General features: G+C 42.7%; 1 protein-coding gene across 1 annotated transcript in view; it reads right to left on the bottom strand.

Moving 5' to 3' along the window:
• VPS13B (vacuolar protein sorting 13 homolog B) overlaps positions 1-27,296 on the bottom strand; it is a 425,975-nt gene that overhangs the window by 31,811 nt on the left and 366,868 nt on the right. Inside the window, exons 44-54 of the mRNA XM_080909429.1 lie at positions 17,338-17,493; positions 11,412-11,675; positions 10,858-10,941; positions 10,506-10,681; positions 9,875-10,045; positions 9,007-9,208; positions 7,902-8,090; positions 4,873-5,019; positions 3,392-3,672; positions 1,547-1,674; positions 1,167-1,366 (exon numbers count right to left, since the gene is read on the bottom strand). Of these exons, the coding sequence (XP_080765555.1) occupies positions 1,167-1,366; positions 1,547-1,674; positions 3,392-3,672; positions 4,873-5,019; positions 7,902-8,090; positions 9,007-9,208; positions 9,875-10,045; positions 10,506-10,681; positions 10,858-10,941; positions 11,412-11,675; positions 17,338-17,493 (1,998 nt within the window). The remainder of the gene's footprint in view (positions 1-1,166; positions 1,367-1,546; positions 1,675-3,391; positions 3,673-4,872; positions 5,020-7,901; positions 8,091-9,006; positions 9,209-9,874; positions 10,046-10,505; positions 10,682-10,857; positions 10,942-11,411; positions 11,676-17,337; positions 17,494-27,296) is intronic.

Here is a 27,296-nt window from a genome sequence, read left to right as displayed (position 1 = left end):
ACAAACACTTCATTAACCTCCTTATCTGGACTCTTAGAGTAGACAGATCGCAGAAGACAGAAAGCACAACGGGGCTCTGATACCACGGAGAGGAAGGTGAGTTTGTGTTTGGTGATGAGAGCTCTGAAATTAGGCCGTCACTGCTGTGGCTCAAAGAAAAAGGCCCAAAGACTCGTGTGTGAAGTCTTGGTCTCCAGCTGGTGATGCTACTGCAGTGCTAACGTCATCAGTGGAGCCCGTGTTCCTGGTTCTGAGCTGAAGGAAGGGCACTGGAGGTGAGCCTCAGAGGGATGAATCTGTAATGGTCTCCTCTCTCCCTGCTAGGTGCACGTCCTGGTGAGAGGCTTTCCTCTCCTTATTCTTACTCCCTGATCTAAAATGCTAGGAGAGTTCTGAAACCATGAGCCAAGATAACCACTTTCCTTTGAGTCCAATCTCTCAGGCATTTGTCATGTGACAGGAGCTAGTGAGTACTGTGGTGACCGCACAACACTAAGTTTAGTTCAGTTTAAGCACAACACCGAAGAAATGCAGGTTCAAGTGTCATCTTCAACACAAGTAATACCAGGGACACCTAGGGAGGCAAAACATTTAATACTAAAGTCTAAGAACTTATTTATGGAGTTCTTGTAGATTCCTAGTATAAATATACATATTTTATTTAAAAACTGGCATGCTTTCAAAAGAAAGAACTGATCAAGAGTTAAGACTATAACCATCCTAAAATGTGGACAGCTGAACTGTGTATTTAAAGGAGCCTATAAATTTATTTTATTTTGGACATTTGAGATCTGAGATGAACTCACTTCATATGTGCCGTCCTCACATATTTGGTGTAAAGTGTCCTCACACAGAACCAGCTTCAGCGTTTATTTCTCGTTTTGAGATATCCCCCTTTTCTCTGTGTCGCAGGATGTATGTGGGAGGTGGGTCTCTCTTCCTCCCACGTGTCTAGTGATCACACTAGGGCTTGTCAGTCCCACAAGCCCAGCATTTAGAAATCTAAGCTCAGTATCCATGACCATATGGAGGAAGGAGAGAACTGACTCTCACAGGCTGTGCGCTGGCTTTCACATGCACACCACGTGTGCACATGCTCACACACAGACACAAGGAAGGGAGGGAGGCAGGAAGGCGGCAGCTGAGGCTGGGTGAGCGTCACTGACCTGTGTCCCCTGACTGTTGATGTCCACAGCGTCACTCCACTCGGCTGGCGTCTTGTCCATGGCGTCTACTCTCAGACAGAGGCTGGGAAGGAAGTCCTTAGTCCTGCAGTCTGGGTAACTGATAATCTGGTGGTATAGCTCATGATGAACTGAGCTTTCCGGAGGAATTCTTTTGCAATAAACCTCAAACTTTGGAGTATCTGAAAAGTTAAAAAGGGGGGTGGGGGGCACATGCAGACTCGGTCTTAGGAATATCAAGCAATGTGGAAGTATGAAAGATGCTTTACTCAGGACACTTCACAGGGACACAGGGTCTATTCCATCAGAACCCCCAAAGCAGCTACTCCTCGGTTGTGTTACTCCGCGGCTGTGAAACGTACCTCTCATGTTCTCCTTTATGAGCATCGTCACTGGGCATCTGTTGTGGAAAACTAACCGAGGACCTGGGTCTTCGGAGAGGGTTAAGTAAGTGACTCCAAAGTGCTCTTGATATGTCAGCACTATTGCCCTGGAACAGACCAACAACAATGTGCTGTCAGGGGACACAGGGACATCCTCTCTGCAGCTTGTGGATATTTGAATGTGCAGTATTCCAAGCTCTGGAACATTGCTTTTCTAACTCAGTATGTTTTCCAGAAAAGGAGCCTGTTCCTCATTTAATAGTTGATGTACGTACATACAGGCTTACTAATTTCATAGTAGTAGTAATATTCATTTACAGTAAAACACTAAAAAATGCAGAAAAGGATTTTAAATTGAACCCTCCATGGCACTATCATCGAATTGCTGGCCTTGTCCTAACCCTGCCATGGCCTTGTCCTCGGTGCTTATGTGCCTGAAATTCTTCAAGTACAACACTTTCTTCCTCCCCAAAGACTGGTAAAAAAACTGAGTCATTCAAAATGTTTCTTTTTTAGAAATCTCTAGAGAATCCGTGTGTTTGCTCTATTTTTATTCTAAATGTATCAACTGGCCGTGTGGCGCTATGGATTTTCACACGATGACCATCCGTCGCAGGACCTGCATTTGGCCCTCAGAGCGAAGCTGGGGCTCCTGTTTAAGCAGCTGCACAGGTCTCCCCCTGTCCTAGGGACATCTGGTGTCCATGAAGAGAAGTCTCCCCCTGTCCTAGGGACATCAGGCGTTTACGTTCAGACAGGAAGAAAACGTCTCTCGTGTACTGTACTGATGATCAGGATTACAGAAAGCCTCACACGGTCTCCTTTCCATAGCCATAAAAAGGACCATATTTTTAAGTTGCTTATGTTTATATTTACATATTATAAGCTTATATTTACATATAAGATTGATTTATACTATGAGTCTTAAAATTTAAATATAATTTCTACATCTTTTGTTAAAACTGTTGACTTTCCATTTAAAAATAATTCCCGTACTATTCAAGAGTCCCCAACATGCTTAACATTATCTAAAACCAAGTATGGGGGTGAAAATGCTGTTCACTCAGGTTCTCTGTGACATCAAAGAATGTGTGGAGGAACAGGACCTGACCTTTCTGGAGATCTGTTAGGTAAACTGTAATCCTTAAAATGATTACTAGAAAATCTCTTTATATATCAGAAAACCTGGGATGCCTCCAATCTCAGGGTCCCCTCACAGGGCCACAGCGCGATTTCTTCTGTGGCTGTATACACTGTAAGCGAGCAATTCTTCATGCTGCAGGAAAGACACGAAAGCCAAACAAACACAGGACAGGACTCCACGAGCAATCACGCGTCTCGGGCCCAAGCCTGTGGTTGTCCTCTGTGTTGTTGTGATCTGCATCTGGAACAGCCTGTGTGCAGGAACAACCACAGCACAGAGTATTCCTTGGCTTGTGTTTATCTACACGATCGTCTCTGTCAAAGTCTTATGTGAAAAATTCCACTTTGAAGTAAAAGTAAAATATTGGAAAAGTAAAACTTTCCAGCTTGACTCCTGGACTCGGTGCCTTCGCTTTCCGCCCCCGTGCAGCAGAGGAGGCATCTCCTGCGGCTGGAGGACGGCACAGCCCCAGCCCAGCCCCCTGCAGCACAAGGTGCAAAGGGGAAAGCCAGCTAAGCGACAACCTGTTTGTGATCACAACCTTGTTCAACTGTATCCAGTGTCTCAAAGCTCTTTCTTTAAAGATGAAAGAGCACCTAGAATTACACGGGAGGCCTGCTAGTCTGCCTCCTGACGGGCAGCAACAGTAAGCCGAGAGCGTTCACGCTCGGGTCAAGTACCTGGTGCAGAGTCCGTTTCCCAGGGTTCCACAGGGCACGGCTACACTCTGTCTGGGAAAGTCCTGTCTAATGATGGCTGGCAGGCTCCAGCACTGAGAGTTGCCGGCACCTGGTGCAGGAGAAAAGCCCAGCAGTATCTGTTTTTGAAGCGTGGCTGTGTCTGGCACTGACGGCCCCACATCAGGGATGATGTCCCAGCAAGGCAGGGAGCTGGACTTCACAGCAGGATGCTCTCCCCCTGGGCAAATGCTGAAAGTAGCACTGTCTGGAACATGGAGATGCTGGAAAGACATGGAGGGAGCATGTTCACTGCAGCACAGAGAAGCATCTCTCCTAAGGAACCAGAACCATGCGTTCTCACAAAGTGGCCAAGACGGGGACATGGGCATGCCAGTGACCCCGTCTCTACCCAAAGGCCCTAATGTGACAGAAACAGTCGTGCAAGCAAGGGGTTGCCTCTCAGGCATAAGAAAACATGACAATACCAGGCTGACTTAAAAGACAGTGCCAAGTTCTCATTGTCCTGGTGGCCTGGGGAGGGAGATGTCATCCTGTACCTGAGAGGAAGTTGAGTTGGACAGGGGCATTCTGGAGAAACATCCGAACGAGGCTCAGGACTCAGAAGACAAAATAGTAAGGCTCACTTGCAGAAGGGAAATGATCTGACCCCAGCCTTCAAATGGGCTTTTATGGTTTCTGATGTTAGAGCCTCTCCACTGAGCCATCTCTGCAGCCCAAGCCTCTGATTTTTAAACGTTATATATATATATATATATATCCCCTACTGTCCCATAGCCTCCCAGAACGTCTAGGGAACTATCGTATCTGGCTGAGGCAGGGTCAGAGTTGAAAATGGGACACTGCTTGGCTGCAGGGAGCCAAGGACACTGCTTTCTAGGAAGAGGGGCCGAATCAGTGAAGCCCGACCAAACTCCAGTGCTCAGATGTTTAGTAATTATACCATGCGCTAGTTAAAAGGAAGGCATCCGCCCTACTGGTCATTAGAAATAACCTTTGGGAGCTGAAATGAACAGTACTGGGCAGACACTCCGACAGCAGGAAGGAGCTGCAGCGCACTGCTCTGAAGAGCAGTTCTCTTTGCCTTCTTAAAACGTGAATGTTCATGTTAACTGCACAGAGAACCATGTTAAAAGTCCTGACGGTCACTGGGCTTGTTTTCTGCACGTTGCCATGTTGAGTTGAGGCCCATGAGCACCGCCATGCTGCACAGCGACGGCTCTGTGCAGGAGCCACAGCTGTTGCTCTGAGAGGCACTGCTGGGGAGCTGGGCTAGCATTTCGCGGAGCAATGCTGTGCCAGACGGTATTCTGCTCACCTCAACTTTCCATTTATGGTTTTAAATTCAGTGCAAAGGCTGCTATAGTCAGTGTTGGCATTTTCTTTGCCCCAGGCTAAGAAAAGGTTGAACCTGTTTCCAGTGAACTAAGAGAAACAGAGAAAACCATGTTATGATTTCTTACCTCCTTTCCTGAGCAGGGGTTGGAGACAGACAAGTGTGGCTTATAAAATATCTGATATGGTGTGTTATTGACCAATGTAGTCTTGTCTTCAATCTGAATAACTTGTATGCCGCGCTGCACCGTGGAGGAGATGCTGAACTGACACAGCTGGAGACACATTGGAAAGACAACAGTTTTCAAACCACAAAGGCATACCTGGGAAATGCGTGACTCTCTGTTTGTTTTGTGACAGAATCTTTACGACTGCCCAAGCTGGCCCCAATTTCTGGAGCCCTGTACTTTTATATATCTCAAGTGCTAGGATTACAGGTGTGTAGCGTCAACTGATATTTAAAATGTATTCATTTTTTCTTATGAGCACTGGTGCTGTCTGCACGTGTGTCTAAGAGTGTCAAGTCCACTGGAAGAACAGCCATCCCTCCAGTTCCATGGCCTCAACAGCTCTTAAAGCTCTGTTTAACATATAGATTTGCCTGTATGCTTTGCATACAGTACTAGTTTTGCATTTTGGGGACAATATTTTTAGTAGTACTTCTTTCTGGTCTCAGAAATATGTTGGCTAATTAAGGAGACAATATTTACAGCAGGGTCCTTTAGCAAAGCTAAATAGATAGATAGAATAATTGTTTCAGGTTATTTCACAATTATCTCAAATAGTATTTACAAATCGTCTATATGTAAACAAACACTACTGTCTTACTCAACAGACTTCTACCTAGCATCCCTCCTCCTCAGGTTCACCCCAGCAGTAACCATCAAAATACTGAGTTTATATCAAGGAGAGGTTGGGGAACTTTCATACAGAAGATGGCGAGGAAGAAAAACAATACTGACTGTCATGTAACTTTATAACTTTATATTGTGCTCTGGTGTGTCTGAAGTATTTATACATGTTAGACTTCCAAGTCCTCACACCACCCACCAAAGGTAGTCAGCACTCTTTCCCTAGTACAGAGGAGGAGGCAGCTTGGCCACGACTCAGGGAGGACGCAGCCCATTGGTCAGGCTTCACGGTTCTGCTCTTTATCGTGACGTGTGGCGTTTCATCGTCCTGTAGGGTTTCTGGTGAACGGCTAGAGCTGTTACCTGCCTGAAGGTATTCTTGTGACAGGCAGTACCCTCAGAACCTCATTCTCCAGGGAGGCCGGAAATGTGTGCAGTATCTATGTCTGGAATCCCAAGGTCAAAACGACTTTTACCATAATAATGATAATGATAATAATAATAATAATAATAATGATATGCTACTTATCTCTCTCTGTATTTTCAATTCCTCAGAAGTTTACACTAGTATCTCCTAGAGGCAGTACAGTAGATGATGCCATATTCTTTGGCTAGTGGAATATGTTGAAGTCTTATATATTTTAATAAGTGATAGTTTCTTTTCTAATATGATGAAAATTGATGGAACCCAATATTTTTTAGAGTATAAAGAAGTCCTGAGCCTAAAATGTTATCCTTTCCTTCCTTCCTTCCTTCCTTCCTTCTTTCCTTCCTTCCCTCTCCTCCCTTCCTTCATCTCCTTTCTCTTCTATTCACACACAAACACTTATTGAGTGCATGCTGTGATCATTTTTAAGATGCCAGATGTACAGGGTGTTTGGTGGTACTTTTCTACTTACACTTCTTTAGTTTCGGTGATCTGAGTGGCTCTTGCCCATGCACTAACACTATAGTACTTTGGTCAGCAGCAGAAACATGTGTTGCTCAGTCAACTTTGAGAAAAGTAATACCAGTCTTGAATACTGGCAAAGATGAACTTCTTGTTTCAAGAAAATTTATTTTTTTAAAAGTGACTTAAGTGTTCCTAACTTTTAAAAAAAGGCTCTTTTAAAGATGCTCAACCAAAACCTAAGTTGTTCCCAAAGAGAAAGGCCACTGTGAATGGGACTGTGCTGATGAGGTGGTCCTTCTGTTCTCCCTGAGGATGGCTGACTGGGTGAAGTCCAGCATGGGTCCCACCATCGGCTACAGTAACAGACTGTTGTGAGTCTATGTACATTTCTGCATTACTCAGCTACTTGGCTTGTGCGGGTTTTAGGTTTATGCTGAAAAGCACATGCCATTTGTATCTTCCAAAGATGTTCTTGGCACCCACAGCTCTAGAAGCACGGGCAGGCCCACCCCCCGCTACCTCGGACTTTTCCAGTACCCTCTCATCTGTCCACCCTCACTTGAGTAGATGCTGGTTAACACAGAGGCCCATAACTGATCAAGGAATAGAAAGACTGCATAATACTTAGTCCTGCGGGGAATGTATGTGCTGTATCACTTTCCAAGGCTCAGAGGGGGTGCTTAGAGTGCCAGTGCTAGAGGCAGTACAAAGGCTGGGATGGAAAGGAGTTTTTAGAGAGAGAGAGAGAGAGACAGAGAGAGAGAGAGAGAGAGAGAGGTCTGCACCCCTCACTATAAGCTCTACTGGACCCAGTGGAAGACCACATTTAAATACCATTTTGACAGCAAGAATTGGTCTTGGATCTTTAAAAAAAGGACACAAAGTTGTGTGGGCACAGACGGCGGTGAATATGACCGAAATGTATCTTCTAAAACTCTCAGTCAGGCACCGAAGAATATGACGGTTTCTTGTACCATCAATTCCACAAGAGGATCAGCTGATCCCACTGTGACCGGGATCCCTTTGCAGCAAGATAACCATTCCTGAAGAGCCTCTGATCTCAGTGCTCACAGTGTAGACACCCTGCTTCCTGTTCTGAGGGGCAGGCAGAGACAGACAGGCCTCAGTACTGGGCCTGAGTCCACTCCTCACACTATAAAGCAAAGGGCTGGTGACGGCTCTGAATGGAACCGTGACTGGATCAATTGTGTAATCCAGGTCTTACCACTAGTCAAGAGAAAGAAATTCCACTGTCAAACACTAGCCTAGTAAGTTAAGAAAACAAGTATTTTCCTGTTTTAAATGATTTAGAATAAGTAACACCAGAAAGGGACTTAGAGAGGGAGGCAGACATACGTGAAACACCACAAGAGCACGGCAAACGACCTCCCTGACCTCATCTGCACAGACTTACCTTCTGATGTCCCGGGAAAGCACCGAGTCTGATTTCAGCATCGACAAATGCTTCTTCATCCAGTGTCACTACCTCGCCATTACCGCCATCTTTCCACTTTGGAGATGTCTGATTATGGACCAGTTTGATCGCTAATGACTTGTGTACAGTGTTTGTATCTGCCCAGTAAATTCCAATTTGAAAAGCTTCCTGGAAAAACAATGCCTCAATTGTATTTTTAACTGTCCATATCTCCAGGATTTAAAAACATACACTAGATCTATCAAGGCGACCAAATAGCCCCCTGTTACTCTTATTTTGGTAACAACAACATGTATTTTATTTTGGTTTCCAATATCCTTTTGATTCACAGTGATATTCAAGTTCAAGGAAGAGGGAAAAATCAAGCTCAAGCTGTGTCTACCCCGTGAATTCCAAAGACTTAAAAACTGAAAGGTTCCATCCCATTTGACCAGAGCAATATGCAACTTTATGTCTACAGAGACCAGCATTCCAATCCCATAAGGTAAGTGCATCCGATTACTTCAAGAAATAGGAAAAATACAATTGAATAAAGATGTTTATAAATTGGAACTTCTGAAATTGTTCTCTACTAGGAATGTTTTTTTTTTTTTTTGAAGATTTTCTTATAAATTTATATTGCTTCTTGAAATGGGTTAGCTTTATAAAGTCTCTGGTGGCCGACTGTGAAGTCTTTCTGTGGATTTTTAGTTTGTAGTTAGAATTTTCCACCTATGACACTAATGATTCTATGGTGTTACAATTAACAAGTGACACTCACAACTGTGTACGTCCAAGTTCTACAAAGGCAAAGGCTGGACAGTGGGCCAGTGTTTGATAAAGCTCCCATGCTTGTCAAACACCTTGATCACAATGGGAATGTAAGTAGAATGTGTCAGCAGATGTACTGACGACTCAGCCAGGAGTAGTACTGCTGATGAGGGAAAAACACATCTGAAAAATGTTTAAATATCAAAGAACATTCCAGACCCTTATACCAGGTCAGTTTTCCATAAGGAATTCATCCTGTTAAGATGTGAGTGTAATCTCAGAATACAATCCAGTTATTGAGAGAAAAGAATATGCTAGTTTTAAGTTACATTACCTGGAAATTAGGAGGAATAATAATTTTGCCAGCAGGAACCTGTAGAACAATCTTCTCTCCTTCAAACAGCCAGAGGTCCCACTTGGACTGATTGATGATCAGGGCCCAGGGGAGCAGTTCTATCAACAGGGTGCTAACATACGGCTTCCACAGCGACAGCTTGACTCGCATCGGGCTGTCCCACTGACTCAGCTGCTCACTCCTGTTCCAAGAACACATCCAAGTGACTCACTGAGACACGACGGGCTCAGGATGCCAGTGTGCAGGGCACCACCGCACACCAGACTCACCCAGCGCTGCGCTTGCACGCAGGAGAGAGAAGCTGTTAATGTAACGCTGCTTTACTCTACAAGTGAAAATACCCACAAGGCTAAACCAAGCCAGGTGACATCCGAATCTCAAGTGCTCTAAGGCTCCGCTCCGTGGGATTGACTCTGTTTAGCGGAAGGGTTAACCACACTATAACTTGACCAGACTGAGAACTGCCTATGAGAGTCCTGACAGGACACACCCCTGGGCGCACTGATGAAGGTGCTTCAAGGGAAGATTTGTTCTGAATGTGAGCATCCAATAGTTTGGAGCTGAGAGGAAATAAAAATAAGACAGAGAGAACTAAGAGCTTTCCTTCTGCAATCCGGCTGCCTTAGCAGTAGCTGCCCTGCTCTCAGTGGAACCTTTCTGAAGCCTTCCCTCCCACAACGGACTGGAAGCTCAGAAACCGTGAGACAAAGAAAGTCTTTCCTCCTGCCAGGAGCGGTACTTGGGTATCTTGTCAGCAACAAAAAGTCTCAATAACAAGCCAGTATTTTGTGAACGGTGCTTTCTTACTGTTTAGAAGTACACATAGAAAATTAATGAAGAATGTCACCTGTCAGAATCTTTCTTACTGTAAGGCCAAGTGGGCTCATGGGACTTTTCTGACCCATAGAACTCCTCCAGCATCTCATTAGCTGAGCCTCCGGCCTGGATCTTGGTGGCTATTTGCTTAATGAGGGCTGTTGATATGGGAACAGCACAATCTGAAGGATCATATTCTTCTCTAGGAAAAGAGAAAACATTAACACGTTTAAAGTGATCTATAATTTACCTAAAAATCCAACTAGAAATGTAGTGAAGACTGTTTTATGGGGTGCCCTCCTTCCCTTCCTCCCCCCCCCCCCCCCCCCCCGTGAACTGGAGATTTATGACGTAGTTTTTAGATGGCCTGTGCCCTGGTTCTTCCTCCCACTCACTCATGCTTGCGTGAGATCTCTAGTCACCTCTTCTCTGCAGGAAGGTGTCAATAAAATCTACATTATATTACATTTTTATGATTCTACTTGGTTATTTATAAAGTAAATGAACAAGACCGAATTCTGTGGAATAGCTAAGAACGGATGGTGAGGCAGGGGGTTTACATAACATTTTCCCAGGTCAGAATGAAAGAAAGGCTGCACCCGTGTACCCAGAATAGCTTGAGGTTACTTTTTACTTCTTTGGAAAATCCACTTTGCTCGTACCGTGCTTGAAATGTCAGGTGATGTGCGAGGTCGGGTTCAACATTCTGTAGTGGATTTTCCTGCCCTCTTCCTGGAATAACCTGTGTCTCACTCAAACCCAGACTTCTTTTTTCCAAATGTATAATAATGGGGTCTGGAAGATGACTTCTCATGATAAAAAGAGGGCTGAACACGATCTATAAAAATAAACGGGCAGAACAACTTTCATATTTGCTTTGTTGCAGTACTGCAGCTGTTTGGTGCTGAACACACGTGTAATAAATCTCCTCCCTGGGTCACTCTGACCTTCCTTATTTGAGAGTAGGAAAGGTCAGTGTCGGACACCATGTTTCAGGATTGGGAAAGCACTCACCATTCGCTGCTGAACTTGAGAGTTGGGTTCCAAAGTCAGAACTGTGCACCATACGTAAACGATGGAACTGTTTGAAGTAGGCACCTGCACATGAGATAGGAAAGGCCCGTAAGATCCCAAACAGCCTGATGATTAACCAAGACAGAGTATCAGTTTAGATAATGAAACAAGTTTACAGTTCCGGGAAAACAGCCACAGGAAACTGAGGAACAAAGCTGGACTTCATGACAATGGAGCAGTCCTGCAAAGGTGAAGAAGTCTGCACAAGGAGAAGGAAGAGGTCCCCTTCTTAAATGATGGAAACAAGGCTGGTGAGGATGCAGACAGACACAAAAACATCACAGTATCCCAAAGATCCTCAAGTGAGGAGGCCGGGAGATGGGGGGCATGGGGGCCACTGTCTGAAGCATCCGCCAGTCTTTGTTTTTCTAGACTTCACTTTCTGCACACACCAATTCTAAGTTTATTACAAAGTATGGGCAAAATAAAGTCAGTGCACACTGGGAACATCTGTCTGAATGTCACTCCGTTCCAGATGTCAGGAGCTGCCGTACCTGGATGACAGTGCTATGCTCAGAGGCTCTGGGTTCCAGGCACACGTCTCGTGACCAGTCCTCGTCGCCTTTGGCCTTCACACACAGCTCCGTCAGCTCCCTGTCTTCTAATATGTAGGAAGGCAACTTCTGTTTGGCTGTGAGGCAGTCGAAGTGTTCCCGAACCACGGCTTGCCCATCTTGGCCCACGTAGTGCTGAACAACCTTCAGTTCTATGCTCTGAGACAGATAGCTACAGATGATCTGTCGTCCACAGATGATGATCTAAGAGGTGAGACAAGTACACAGGGCTCATCAGTTTGGACGTCGTTAGCCAGAAATACGCATTCCTTTGCGAGATGCGACGTTCATCACAGACGCAGTAAGGCGTCCTTAAAGGAGAAATGAATTTTGTTCTGATCATCTACAGCTGATGATACTGAAAGAGGGGACAGAGAGGCTGGGGACCAGTGAGCAGCTGGAAATGGTGAGGTGCTTAAGAGAGCTGACTGAGCTAAGGACTCGTGCAGTCAAAGTGTGGAAGCACCGCAGTGCACACAGCTCACCCGACAGGGTGGAGGCTCACGCCTACCAATGCCGTAAGCAGACTCGGTGAGAAGTAAGGCTGGAGGAGGGCATGAAGGGTCCTGGAGGAAGTACTTTGCTCACATCTTGAGAGGTGATTGGCCTGGAAATGGTTGTCAGTGCCAATACCTGATACAGAAGCCTGTGCTCTGAGAAGTGAAAGCACTCACTCTGTAAAGTGAGAGGCGGAGCTCCTGGCACCAGTGAGAGTCTCTCCAAGAGCTCATCTTACTGCCGAGAGTTCTCGGTGGAAACTAATACAAAGGAGCTGTGCTTGAAACACAGAATTATATTTTGCTTTTCTACACTGTAGAACTATACAACTTTAAAAATAAACATAGAAGCTTCCCTTAAACCAGTGGATTATCTAATTTTGCTAAGAATATAAACCATAAGAGGTAGTAAGAAATATTTCTTGAGCTGATTGAAAATGGAAAGATTTTTTAAAAAGATTTATTTATTATATATGAGTACACTGTCTTCAGACACACCAGAAGAGGGCGTCAGATCCCATTACAGATGGCTGTGAGCCACCATGTGGTTGTGGGATTTGAACTCAGGACCTCTGGAAGAGCAGTCGGTGCTCTAACCACTGAGCCATCTCCCCAGCCTGGAAAGATATTTCTAAAATTTATTCTTACACAGCTAATATTTTAGAAAGCAAATCCTTCTGTAATATCAATATTCACCATGACTAAGGAAAACATAACTTCCTTTTTAAATAGTTTTATAGATCAAACCCTGAGCTTTACAAATCCCAGGTAAGTGCACCATCACTGAAATATTACCCCAGTCACTAATATAATACTTTTATAAGATATATTGATTATTTGTGATACTTTTCAGATTATAAAATAATATCAGTAATACGTATATTATTATTATGGGCCCAAGCATATAGGAACCTGTTTTAACCTGACTGGACATTGAATTGCCCAGGCATTTAGTCAAATAGTATCCATCCTGGACATTTGTGGATGACATTACCACGTGAACAGGGACACCGATCCGTCTCATCCAAATGGGAACACCTGCCAGCTCTGGGCAGCTCTGCTGCTTCTGAGGATTCAGGGTCAGACTGGAGCTCCGTTGGCACTTGAACTTGCCGGCTGCAGATCTTGGGACTTCTACTTCCATAAGTAATGGGAACTGATTTATGATCAACCAATCAAGCAAACAACTAACCAACCAGTTCTCTCATATTATTTACTGGCTCTGTTTGACCGAGAACTCAGCAGGGCTGTCATCTTTCTCCTTACTGAGTAGCTTGCTCGGCTGTCCCAGTCAATACTGGAGAAAAGCCCAATAAAGCTTACGTCCAAAAGCCTACTCACTAATGTAGATTTTACAAGAGAGGAACACAACATTGCCAGGCACTACTGGTTCCTTTCTCATTTCATAGCCTGTCTTTTTCCCTTGCTGTTAAACACTTTGAGTTGTTTTAAGTGTCAAAGATACCCAGATACTTCCCACAGCCCTCAGCTGCCCTGCAGGTGGTAAAAGGTGAGTCCCTTCCCCTGTTGCCAAGGCCTAGGGTAAACGTGGAGTTTTGTTTTTAATATGAGGATTTCGTTCTGCAGTGGTCAGGGAGATAACCCAGGGCTTACAAAGTCCCCCTGCCTCTGTCACAAAGTCTTGAAAGAGCGGACACAGAGACAATGTAGCCATCTTGAGACTAGGAAGTGAGATTTTTGTTTATGAGCACGTGGGTATGTCCGTGTATCTGCTCAGGTACGAAGGTGGATCACCTGGCGCTGGACTGACCGGTGGCTGTGAGCTCTCAGTGTGGGCGCTGGGAACTAAAGTCGATCCTCTGGACGACCTTAACTCCCGAGTCATCTCTCCAGCCCCACGAATAACTATAATTATCATGTGTTCACAAGCCCCTAGGATGACACCCCAAACTCTACCTGGCCCGTCTGCAGTACCTTGCATTTGGGGTACTAGGATGAGTGCTGCAGTCTGTTTGGAGCACATATGTGCAGGAACCTTTGGAGTCTAGAGGGCTGTGAATCCCCTGAAACTTCAGTTATTAAGCATTTTTACGATCTCTCCAACCTTTAGCATTTTCTTAAACATTTGCATCAGAATTGTGTTTCAATTCCTTGGGAGCACATCTGTAAAACAAGCTGCCCTTCACTGTTATACTTCCCTAGATGCTAGCTAGCCATTATGATGCTTTAGAACTCCGCTTTCACAAAAACAAACCATAAAATTCAACCATGAGTCCTAAATTAGTGGGCAAGTGTTTCTTTAACATATGCTGAGGATTACCAGGCACTTGTGGTAGTGCACCATCGGATGCCGTAGTAGTACCTAGTTTTAAATCAACATTAGAAACTCTAAGGTATTATCTAGCTGGCTTACTCTTACCCAGGTCTGGCAATATATATGCACGTAGCTTACTTCACAACCTCTGTATCCCTGGAGAGCTAGGAGAGAATTTGGCTCTCTCACAGAAACCACAACATCTTTGCAACCATCTGGGACTCACTTCTTTTAAAGACAAAGATCCTCTTGGTGGGTTTTTATAGTTTCATTTTAAAGTAAAAAGCTTGTTAAATAGGTTTTCAAATTTGATAAAAGGGAAAATCCTTTAAAATGTCCAGGGAGGAAGACAACTTGGATAACGGGAAATCCAAAATGGCCACTCACTGGAAGGATGCTCTTTCAGGGAACCGAGCTCAGCAAAGCCCTGTCTGCTTTTTTTCAAACTGGCAACCTGTAGTTCCTTTATTTTCCAAATTAGGGTTAGAATTCTAAGATTAGTTTCTCAGTTGAAGACCTATTTTTTAATTTAGTGTTTCTCTTTAATATACATTTCCAGGTTTCACACTGATTTCTCTCTTTCCCAAAGCCACATACTGAAGATTTCTACATCTGATTTCACTTAGCAGGTTTCAGAGCTCTTATCAGATCAGTGCCAAGGAGAACAGGGATAGGAAAGAGAGGCCCCAGAGAGCCAGATGCACGGGAAAACGATCTCTTAACCGTGATTAGAAGTGTGTGCACAGAGACGCACAAATGCATACTTCAGGGAAGGGACGGGAAGCGAACGTGGTGCATGAGTAGTCGCCCAGCACAGATGGATCCTGGGAAATGGTGGAGAAACGAAATAAGACAGGCCGACCAATATCACTGTTAAAGAGTGTTCCAGAAAACTCTCCTCTGTCGGGGGATATCAATGTGTCTAAAGCTCACCAGGGACCTGCATCCCATGAGAGTCAGAAATTAGGCAGCTGCTGTTTATTGCTAAGTCCTAAATCCAGGTGGGAGAGAAGGAAAGAGGCCAAGACAAGAATGAGGCAAAGCTCTCTGGAAGCTTGGATAATTTCTTTCTTCCTAACCTCATCATCTAAAAAAAAAAAAAAAAAAAAAAATCCTGTATTTTGGATGTTCCACACCACCAGATCTGAATACTAAATTTTCATGACTATAGAAATGAAATGAGGTCTAATTGAAAAATATTAAATATTGCTTGTGTATATGAGTGGGAAGAACAGGAAGAGAAAAAACTTTGACAAGATTTTATGAACTTAAAAAAAAATATTTGGTGTACTGTTACAACCCTGAGGCTTAGGAGACTCCCTTTCCAAGCTGAAAGGCTTTCTTTTTTTCTTATTTATTTAAAGATACTTTTAATTGAAATTTAATTACATCATTTCCCCTTTCCTTTAACTTCTGCCATGTCCTATCCCAACTCTGAAACTGGCAGCCTCTTTTCCTTTACTAAGTATATATGTATATGTGAATATATATATCATATGTGAATGTGTGGGCACAGTCTGCTGTGATGTCTCTGCTGCCCGTGCTTTCTATAGGGCTGCCTATGGCAGTGGCCTGCAGAGTCCTCCCGGTAAGCTGTGTGCTTGCTGTGCCCGCCTTACAGTTACGGAGAACGGTAAAAGCTTGGTGGGATGGTGACGAGCCTGCATCCACTTTCAGAACTCCATTCCCTAATAGTTGGTAGAGGCCAACAACAGGAAGGGATCAGGCCTCTTTTCTAAAGTATTCAAGCCAAAGCTGAAGGACCATTTCTCAGACGTGCTAGTAAGTGGGAAGTGATGTTTCTGGATGACCGCAGAGGCAGTCAGGAGCTCCAGCTGTAGCCTTCTTCACACCACAGGGGGCAGTCCTCTCCTGCATCCTTCAGAAAGACTCATTTGTTTCATGTTTATATCTTTGCCTACTTGATAATATTTGGAATGTCTTGTCTTAATCTAAATTCTAAATACTTTCCAAAGACTTGATGAAGCACTGTTTTTAATTGAGGCCTCTAAATTCCCTTCACACTTACTGCCAGTAGTGTGCAGGCCAGGGTATAGGGTTCACGTGAACAAAGACCGTGTTGCTCTCTTGTTTTGTGTAGACAGAAGTCTTGAGGGTGGCGGTTAATCAGGACACTGCTTCCTGTCTCCCTCTGCCCTGGGTGCTCTTTCCACTGCTGTCCACGGGAATGAGAACGGGGTCAGACCCCTGACTGGACTCAGGGTGTACTAGGCCGCTCTATCTCCACAGTTGCTCCTGTCACTCTTGGTGAAGGCCCTGCTCCAGGAGAGGGGTGCCCTCCCAGGGGGATGCTGTTCCCGTCACGGCCTCAGCTCACACAAGCGCTGCTTTGCCTCTTACAATCCAGATGCAGACGTACATGGTAAAACTCTTACAACACATCTAGCCTTCAGATTTTTAATACTTCCCTTTTTTCCCTTTCTACTTCTGTCATGTGCTGCCTGCTTGAAAAACATCTTTTAGAAACCACATTTTCACATCTTAAGAACACAGAAAAAAAAAGTGTCAGATACTTTTTTCCCTTTGCAGTCTTAGAACTTCAAAAACAGCCAAAAGGAAGTTTTATAAAATACGTAAAAATATGCGCTGAGCACTGAGGTTTTATATGCCAAGAGTTAGACTGCAGTGAATTTACTGCAGTTAATATTAACTCTTAGGAAAAGCAGAGCTCGCTGGAGTGTAGGCTCAGTCTGTCAGACTACCCAGTGCGCTCACACACACCGTTCTTGGGTGCACGTGCACAAGAGGCACCTCGTAGTTACCCAACAGTCTCCACTCCCCTTTGCTCCCTTCCCGCTCAGGAAAGGCCCTTGGCTATTTCACAGTTCATTAGCACCTCCACCAAAAGGCAGGTGGTGACAGGGAGAAAAGGTGAAACTAAAATCAGCCAACTTGGCTGCTCATTAGCAGCTCTTGTAAAGGATGAGGGACAAAGGGACTGAGGCCACCATCCTGGGCATGGTGTCAGATAAACATGGCCGCTGTCACATGCTCCATCTTACTCACACTTATGAGTCACACCTATTTTACAAAGATTCCGAAGCTTCTGGGTCCCGAGTACCAGGAGACTCACCTGTTTCTGCACTCCGCCGAGTGGACGAACTTTGATGATGAGTGAAGCGGTTCGACCCTTGTACTGAATTGTCCTAATAAAGGTACCGGTGTGATCCACAGCGAAGGGCTCTGACCAACGCCAGTTGCCCCAGCCTTCAATACAGATGTGTAACAGCTGGAAAGAAAAACAGTAATCGTCACAATGCCAAACATGCCAACAGAAATCTAGTCCTAAAATGAAAGTCTTGCTGCTGGAAGACCTCTCTCTCTTTGTAATCTTTAGCATGTGTTTTCTTTCTAACCTGCATTATTCATCGCTTTCAGCTTAGTTCACCAGGCTAAGAATAGCAAATGTGCAGCTGAGGTAACCTTGTTTTCCAGATCACAGTTTGAAATCGTGGCTCTATCAGATGGCAGGCAAGAAGTCTGTTGAACATTTGAGGAGGAAAAAGCCATTCCGTCCATGTGGAGGACAAGAGGGTTTACACGTGAGATCACAGAACACTGGCTTTGGCTGATGGCACACTCAGCTAACTTCTGCTCAGAGCACTGTTTCTGACTCTAAATTACCAGTCCTTGAATTTATCTTTTTGATAAAACATAAAACAGAAGGCGAAATTCACTTAATATATCTTTTATGAGATTACATTATTAAGTCAGAAATAATAAATCAAAATAAAAAAAAATCAACATTTTGACATGAGATAAATGCCTTTGGCCTTTTAATTGTTTTCCGCATTATATTCTTACTGTCACTTTTACCAATGGATCTCTGGGAGCATTCCCTTATATGGACACTGTGGTGATAACTGGGTTTCTTTTGTGGGTCCTCCAAGTACTTACTATTTTAGCTAGCAATCACCAGCTTAGCCTATACAAATCAGCTTAACTACAGGCATATTAGACACATGGGAATTAATACTTCTTTATAAGATCTATTAACAATATTTGATATGTTTAGGAAGCATACGAAAACTGATGCTTTACGTATGTATACGATACAGAATGCAAGGCTTTTCGTTCCATTATTTCGTAGACTTAGTTAAAGGTGACGAAACTCTCCTAACTTCAGACTGAATGACACTGAGAACATCTACAGAGTGACAGATCTATGAAGATGCACAAAAGGGAGACATGGTATTATCCTCAAAATCAGAGTTTTCATGGAGACACACTTTTTGTCTTTCAATTTCAGCCTTTGGAAGAGCCCTGACCACATGCTTTGGTTTGCAAGTTTCCCAGAGCCACTGGTCTTTACGATGAGATTGAAGATGACAATGGTGTCACCGTCTGGAGGATGAGTGTGCTCTGGAGGATGACAGTGGTGTCACCGTCATTGAGTGTGCTCTGGAGGATGACAATGGTGTCACCGTCATTGAGTGTGCTCTGGAGGATGACAGTGGTGGCACCGTCATTGAGTGTGCTCTGGAGGATGACAGTGGTGGCACCGTCATTGACGGTGTCTGCTAAGTCTTCCCTAAAATCCCCCAGCGCCCTTCTGCTTTTATGGCCTTTCTTCATCTCCTTCTTCACACTGTGGCTGATGAGCCGTAGAAATAACAAGACCTACATAGGAGGACTTCTAACAAAGACCAATGGCAGAGATACAGGGCAGCAGGTACCCTCAGTAAAAGCAGGGTCTTACCTACACACACTCTACAACATAAAACTATCCGAGAAGCTTTGACGTGTAAATATTAGCTACAAGAGAGAAAAAGAGAGAGAAAAGCAATAGCAGTGTTCAGAAACATTTCTTTCTTCTTTTTTAATAGCAGCAACTGGGAATAAAGTTCAAATCCACAAAATGCTAAAGGAAATAAAGTTGTTTTCTTTGGAGGTACTAGTAGCCGGGGAATGACAAAAACCAAAAAACAAAACAAGACAAAACCCAAGGAGGGAAGTTACTTAAGGTCAATGCAGCTGGATTTCCTGAACGCCACAGCCTGGAGAGAGGTTCCCTGTATTCAGTGTGGCTTTAACTGCGGGTGTGCACATTTGCATAGCAGCTCAGTTTAATTATCACTCATCTCTCCTGAAGACAACTTATTGATTTGGTTCCACCTAGAAATATGCCGTTAGGTTTTCTTGTTTGTTTTCAAAATGTTGGCAAAAATATTTTCTTCGAATTATTAAAATTTACATTTATTGGGATTCAGTTCACAGAGAAAAGTCATGTGGGAAGAAAACACAATGTTTCTCTTCATATACATCAGCTAACGACTTGCAATCTTCTGGGCTGTCGGTTAAAAAATATCTATCTCTGGGAATTTCGGGCATATAATTTCTTAGGAAAGCAGTTGTGTTCAAGGAGAAAGGTCTGTGAGAAGGATCTCAGAAGGTCCAGGAGCACATCAGTCTTACCTGTGCCTGGGGACCTTTGGCACGAGTGGGCCATAGATGGCAGGAATCAGTCCCACAGGCTGTGGTGGAAAACATCTTATAGACAGCAGCTAAAGTTTCCCCTTGAGAAATAATATTCGCACCTGAATTTTAATGTTTGGACATGAATATAAGGTTTGGCACAAAAATAATAAAATTTATGTTAGACTTCCTAATTCCCATCTGTCCAGCTCATCTCTATTACGTGGACTCCTAAGGCTAACACATTGCAGTGTTAACAGAGGAGCACATGGTGGAAGAGGTGGGATGAGAGGCAGGCTTTCTTGTTTCTTTATCACCTCTGCAGGGTTTCCTTTCACTTCCTTTCTTTGAAGTTTCCCTTACTGACTCACTTCCTCTACCACCTTCCCATCAATCCAGACTTTTCATTCTTTTCTGGACTATTTAGGTAGTGCTTGATATTTTTCCACTGAGTGGAAAAGTTAACCAGGAGTCAGTCTTGGAACTTTTAAATGACCACTTAAAGGCAGCATAACAAGGGATAGTGGTCACAAGTTCTGGGAGGATCCCGAGGGACTACGCTTCCTTTATTCAGAGCCCGGGGGCGGTGCTGCCAGCCAGGCAAAATGTGTCATTTTACTACTGAAGACTTCGGATGGGAGTATATACAGATTTTAAGTCATTTTTTTTCTGTATAAAATAAAACAGAATTAGTGGTCAGGGAGTTAGAGATCAGCTCTGAGGACCACCCACAGGCATGTCAAAAGAGAGAATTCCTCAATTGATGTATTCAGGAAGAAAGAAAACCAAGATGCAATGTTCCAGGAGAACAGAGTCCACTAGGAAGGGGAAAAGCCGGGTGAGTGGATGTTGTACACTACATTTAATCCACACAAGAAAGGAGCCACAGACTTTTCTGTGAACTGATACATTTGTTACTCCCTTAGGAACAACTGTAAACAATTTTATACTTTGAAAAATAAGTGAGGTTTGCACTGTGGCTTATAATTTACCCCACAGTTCTAATGAGAAACTAAACATTCAAACAACTAAAAAGATTCTTCCCAATTCACTGTGCTCAATATAGACCTTTTTAAGGAGGGTAAAACACTAAGCAACTGGATATATATTGAGATACCTTAAACCTATAACTTTTACATATATTAATATATTAAAACATATACCATTTATTTATTAAACTTTTAATGTAACATTTTAATCCACAGTGGGCATTTATTTTATTAATTTATTTTTTTAACTACAATGAATATGCTTATTTATTTATTTATTTATTTAATTGAACAACTTTATTTTAAAAAACAAAGATAAATGTACAGATTTTAAGCATTTTTGCATAAAGGTATATGAATACAGTTTTGCCAGTGCTTGGTTTTTTTTTTTAAAGGTTTGATATTGTGCATTAAGGTCTTACTAGTTACAATGAGCATAAAGTACATGTAAAACAAGATGTAACCTGGAATTAGTCAAAGTTTTCTTGGTGTATAAAGATTAAGCACAATGGCTTTTCATTTTCTTTTCTTTTCTTTTTTTTCTTGAACTTCATATAGCCTGTGAGTTGTTTTTGGGGTGTTCAGAGCTTTCTGGGGTTAGCATCCCACTATCAGTGACTGCATATTATGTCTGTTCTTTTGTGACTGGGTTATCTCACTCAGGATGATATTCTCTAGATGCATCCATTTTCTTAAGAATTTGGTTAAGTCATTGTTTCTGGTGGCTGAGTAGTACTCCATTGTGTAAATGTACCACAATTTTTGTATCCATTCATCTACTGAAGGACATCTGGGTTCTTTCCAGCTTATGGCTATTATAAATAGAGCTGCTATGAACATTGTGGTGCACGTGTCCTTGCTGTATATCTCAGTGGGCATCTAATACATGTATTAAATAAATGAATCATGCTTAATGAGAATAACTAAAATTAAATTCTCAAAAATTTTAATACAGACATTCACTCACAAAATAAGAATTACATTAAATCACAATATTAAAAAATTCTCTTTTGAATATTCTTTCAAGATAAAAGGTATATCTTATATTGATAATGATATTAAACTACAAATCGACATACTCTCTAGGAGCAAAATATCAGGCACTGGGATAAGTAAAATCCCAGTAAAACATCAAGTGGGGTAGGATCTGTGGTTGAAAAACTATGATCAAATATATCGTGTGAAAAATTTAATGAAAATATAAAAAGTCATGTAAACAAAGAGTGATAAGACAGGTGGGCAGCTTGAATAAAATCTAAGATTAAAAAAATCTTACCTATATAAAATCTTTCCTGGAAAAGCAAGTTCATCTGGTCATCTGCAGTGTCTGGTATGTGTATGTGTGATGTTGGGAAATTAGCAGAACAATGAGAGAAATGCATCACGCACTGTGAGTTTTCACAGAAACTCAATCTAAGGATGCTCGTTAGCTAACATGATAAAAGTCATGCAGAAATAATTCTACACGACAGCATCATAACTAAATGCTGAGTTTTCTGGACCCTACAGAGCCTTTCACATTTGTAGAATACAATTTATTATAAAAAATAATCTTAGGTAGAAATAAAAGTGGATCGTTTTTTAGTGCAGAGCTTGGACTCTTTCATGTAGGAAAAAGAAAAGAGGGAGAGAGCTAACTCCTGACAGCTTTCTAGAGCAACCAAAGAGTGGCCCCTGCCGTGGCGCATGGGCTTAGGGTGGGCACTGCTCCGCTTCATGGGCTGCTGAGCACTTCACTTTCCAGTGGGAAGTACTTCTAAGTTTCCTTTAGGATTGTGTGAATTCAATAACCTCACAGAGGCTGTACAATCAGTATAAAACAACTTATAAACGACAGAAACCTGACAGTTCACCAAGCGTTGGTTGGGACGGTTTACTCAAGGGTATTTATTCCTTGTATGAAATGCTCAGGTTCAGATACATATTGACTTGAAAGCTCTACAGAAGAATTTATTTATATAAGAATCCGAATGTCATATAAAGTACAGGCAAGAGAAACTATGTAAATGTGTCCAGCAACTGACCTAGATGCTCTTGTTCCAGCACAATTTATAATAGAAATATAGCAGTACTGGAAAGTCACTAAAAATAAAATATGGTAAAGTTACTCACACCAAGGTCCATTAGATACTTATTATATTATAAATATATTTGTATGTACATTATAACATACACACATGTATAAAATGCTGCCTAGCTCTTGTCCTGCTTGTTCCTTAAAACAAGTTTGTAAGTCCAATAACCCCCTCCTTGCTCAACTTTCACAGAAGCTGTCCCATGAGACCGTACTGACACGGAATACAACAGTCCAAGTGATTTCTTCGGGGCCACAGCTGTGGAGAACTTTGTGGTATAAGATCTTTCCATGTGCTAATTCAGAGCCTCAGTTATTTTTACAATTAAATTATTTATCTTGTGTTCCATATGTATGTGTTACATCGCATGCATGGAGGCCAGAAGAGGTGTCAGATCCTCTGGAGCTGGAGTTTCAGGTACCTGTGACCTCCTGATGGGCTTCTAGGAACTAAACGCAGAGGCTGTGCAGTAACAGTCAGTGTCCAATGGCAGATTAAAGGAGCAAAGTGTCCCCTTCCCTCTTCCCCAAGGGAGAAAAGATTAGGCATGTGCTAGAGTGCTGACAGGAGTCATCTCTGGTTGTGCCGCAGGTTTGCGTTTTCATGCGTGTTTTCTGTGCTTTCGTGTACTTTACAGTAACAGTCTATTAGCTGCAACCAGATCCCAGTAAGAGTCCTACCAAGAGTCAAAGCCTTCCCAGCTGCACGTCAGAATGGCCACGACCCTCAGCTCACCTTCACATATACAGCTTGTTAGATTTGCTGTCTTACATATTCCCGTGTCACTCAGATCAGGTTAATACGACTGTGCAAAGCTTTTGTTGAAAAGTTATTTAATATTTTAAGAGATCTATAGCTATTAAAAGCTTACCATGAGCCAATTAACTGTACCACATATGGGGTACAGAGAAAATGAGACACTTGTCTAAAAACCTTGACAGTAAAGTAGAAAAACACATATGGAATAAGGAGATTTACATTGCAAAGTTTTGTTAAGCAGTAAATAAAAAATGCTGTTGTGTTCTAGAGGTGTTTTCCTGAGACAGCAAAAAACGTTTGACCAGAGCCCATATTTATTTAAACAAACAACATGAACAAAGGCAGCCTGAAATGCAGTAAAAACTGCAGTACTGTGATTCTGAAAAATAAAAGCAAGCAAAAGCCTAGCATCCATGTGACAGCGAGGGAAACAATGATCCTTTCTGTATGAAATCAATTTCTACGAAGCATACTGGCTGCATTAGAAACAAAGATGGGTCATAAAACTGGCAAGCAATGGCTTCAAACTAATACTTTTTGGCAACATAGTTTAGCAAATTAATTCTATGTTGAGAAATCTTTAGTTTCCTTTCTTCTAATAGTTTTGTTCATACTCCAAATAAAGCCAGAAGTGGAAGGGGAGTGTCATAAGACAAATCCTACTTGTGGGCAGCCGGGAAGTGCATACAGACACCTGGTTAACACGAGACCTGGTGAAGAAAGTTAGATCAGAGCAGCCAAGCCTCCATCAGCAATGCCACCCCTCTGGAGACCATCAATCGAAAACACAGAACAAAGCAGGGAAGACAGAGAGCTGGAACAAGTGTGCCAGGTCGAAGGACGTAGAGTTGCACACATATTTTACCAGAAGTCCTCAAAAGTGCTCAGTATGCCCTGCCATTCATCCCAAGTTCACAATGGTCATTTGAATTTCCAGGGGTAAGTTACAATGTCCAGTACCACACTTTTCTACCAAGCGCTCTGGAATATTCACTATTTTGACATATTTGTGTGTGAAATATGTTCAAGGACTTTGATTGTGCAGGATGAGACTCCGTTTAACAAGGGGCCGTCTCACAGGTATAGCCTCTGCTACAAAAAGGTTCAGTAGGCAAGCTTATTCATTTATTATAATCATCACACTGGCATTTCAAATACTTTGATAGTGAAATCAGATGTAATACACACAGCTTGCATTTGTCAGTGATGTACAGGGAAGTTGTATGTGATAAGCCTGTGTGCGTAAACAGATGACAACGATTCTTTTCCTCTTAACTAACAGGTAAACAATGGCATTTCCTAACTCTCAGTGGGGTCACAGTAACACACTCTGGGGTTGCTGAGACTCACACAGATACACTCTTTGGGCAGACAGTCGACGGTTCTCACGAATTTGGCTGGATGTTCTTACTCAGAGGAAGGCTTTAGACTATGTAGGATGGGCGCGATACAGGATACGTTAAGACTGCTCAGAAACGGAAGCCAAGATGAACTGATAGCCATTCAGACAAAAAGGATAAATACTCTTGGGTTTGTGAATCAAACTCGTCAGCTTTTGTTTGTTTATAGACCTCTTGTAACTATATATAAGATGGTGAAGAAACCTATCTGAAGTTAGAACTGAAACTCTCTTTTTTAAAAGTTACTCTCAAAAAAAAAGTTACTCTCAAATATAAGAGACATTAGCAAATTTTAATTTAGGAGACATTCTAACACATGTCCTAAGAAAAGACTGAGAGGTTTTATGAGATTTTAATTTATTTTTAGTCATTATGATGATTTGGGTAACTAAAGCTTTTTATTTCTAAACCTTTAATTAGAGGAAAAAAAGAAGGCAACAGATGGACAGGAAAGAAATAAAAAATTCTTATTTATTTTCATTGAACTAAGTTGTGTTGCTATACAGAGAAAACATTTTTAGAGAGGTCAAAGTATCCATGGCAACTGCCAATTCTCAGAGCTGCTCCGAGCTGAGCTCTTGGTTTTTCTTTCCCAGGGAGGGAATGTGCTAAGACCTTGTCCTAACTCATTTTATCCCCAAATGTGAGCCAGGCAAGTCAAACATGAAGTGGTGCCTGGAGGAAAGCTCCTGACTCCACAGGAATGGGTTAGTTCACATTTATCTTAAAATCTGCTCTCAGTGTTCTTAAGACTCACTAACTTGGCAAGTCAAGAATTATCAAGAGAAATGAAATAATTTCATAACTGTGAAGTCATCCAACATTCCTAATGTCTGACACTCACTGGGTTTGTCCATATCTTGGGCATGATTCTAACCTTTAAATAATAAGTTCTTCACTGTCCTGGGAATGACTGAAAGCACAGAGGTGATCAGAAGTACCTCAGTGTGACAGTGTCACAGTGTGCCACTGTTGTGGTTAATGTGTTTGTCACGCAGGCTCATGGAATGGACTATGATTACAGACAATCACGGTCTATATGCTGTGGTCTTTGTAACATTCCTAATCAGTATTAACCATACACTAAAAATGGCAGCACACTAGGTTCCACCAGCCCAGCTGCGAGCCTTTCTCCAAGAACACTGCATTTACAGTTAGCCCCGTGAAGAACCTTTATGGTTAGACTCCCAGAGCTGAGAACACTCACATTTGAGGAACACCGGCTGGTGGAAAGGTACTGAATGCCTTGTAAAATGCTTAGGGGGTCTCTAGTATGTAGTCTTCAAAGCTACATTTCAGTATCTAGAATTTACTGCAGGGGGGGGGGCAGAGAGACCCTGAGTGGTCCTGGGGGCCATTCCTCTCTGAACCTGACAGCTAAAATAATCCTCAGTCCACCCTCCTAGCCAGGCTTGTAGGAAACTCCAGCAATGGGCCCTGGGATGAGAGGAGGTGCCTACCACAGCCCTATCATGGAATCTCCTGTAAAGACCGGAAAAGCTGCAATGCAGGTGATTATCTTTTAAATTCATTTGCTTTTGTTTTTAAAGATTTTTTTATTTATTGTATGTATGTGAGTACACTGTAGCTGTCACCAGACACCAGAAGAGAGAAGAGGTCATCGGATCCCACTACAGATGGCTGTGAGCCACCATGTGGTTGCTGGATTTGAACTCAGGACCTCTGGAAGAGCAGCCAGTGCTCTAACCACTGAGCAATCTCTCCAGCCCAATGTAGTGATTCTTAAGAAGAAATTCACACAGGGAAAGAAGTTCAGTCTCAAACTCCTATGTGTAATTTAAGGAAGTGAGGGAATTCCATCTTGGCTAGATACTTAGTGTTGGAACCCACTCTGGTCTGTTAGTCCTATGGGAGACCTTGGAAGGCACTGGAAGGTCTGGCAGTCATGTGGCTTTCCAGATAGAAGTAAGATACTTAAAAAGGGAAGGCCAAGAGGCAAAGGCTACAGCTCCCCTTCAGCTCTTCTGGCTGCCGTGAGAGATGAAGGAAGGAAGCAATGGACAGCAACTAGACAGTAGCTCCTGGTTTTCAGATAAAATCAAAGTTTACAGAATATTCTCAATTCAAGTCCTTGCCATATGGTTCCAAGACGTGTCTACGTCACTGGTGATTTTAGTTATCTTGATGTCAGCAACAATACAACGAGTCTTGTCACCGTCACTGTGGAGAAAGCATACACTCCTCACTTCCCAGTGGACTGGCTAGTTGCAGACAGCTGTGCCTTAAACAAGGGTGACACTGTAGATCTAGGGCACGTCCTCTTGATTAGAGAGAAAGACAGTATGGGGTACATTTAATGTGCATTTAGTATACGAATACGGTATGTAGCAAGCATTCTCTCCAGGTTTAGTTTATGAAAAATAATGAGAATGT

Source organism: Micromys minutus (genome assembly GCF_963924665.1).
Source record: "Micromys minutus genome assembly, chromosome: 33".
NCBI classification, from domain to species: Eukaryota; Metazoa; Chordata; class Mammalia; order Rodentia; family Muridae; genus Micromys; species Micromys minutus.
Note: the sequence above shows the minus strand (reverse complement) of the source record. Positions and strands in the feature narration are given on the sequence as shown.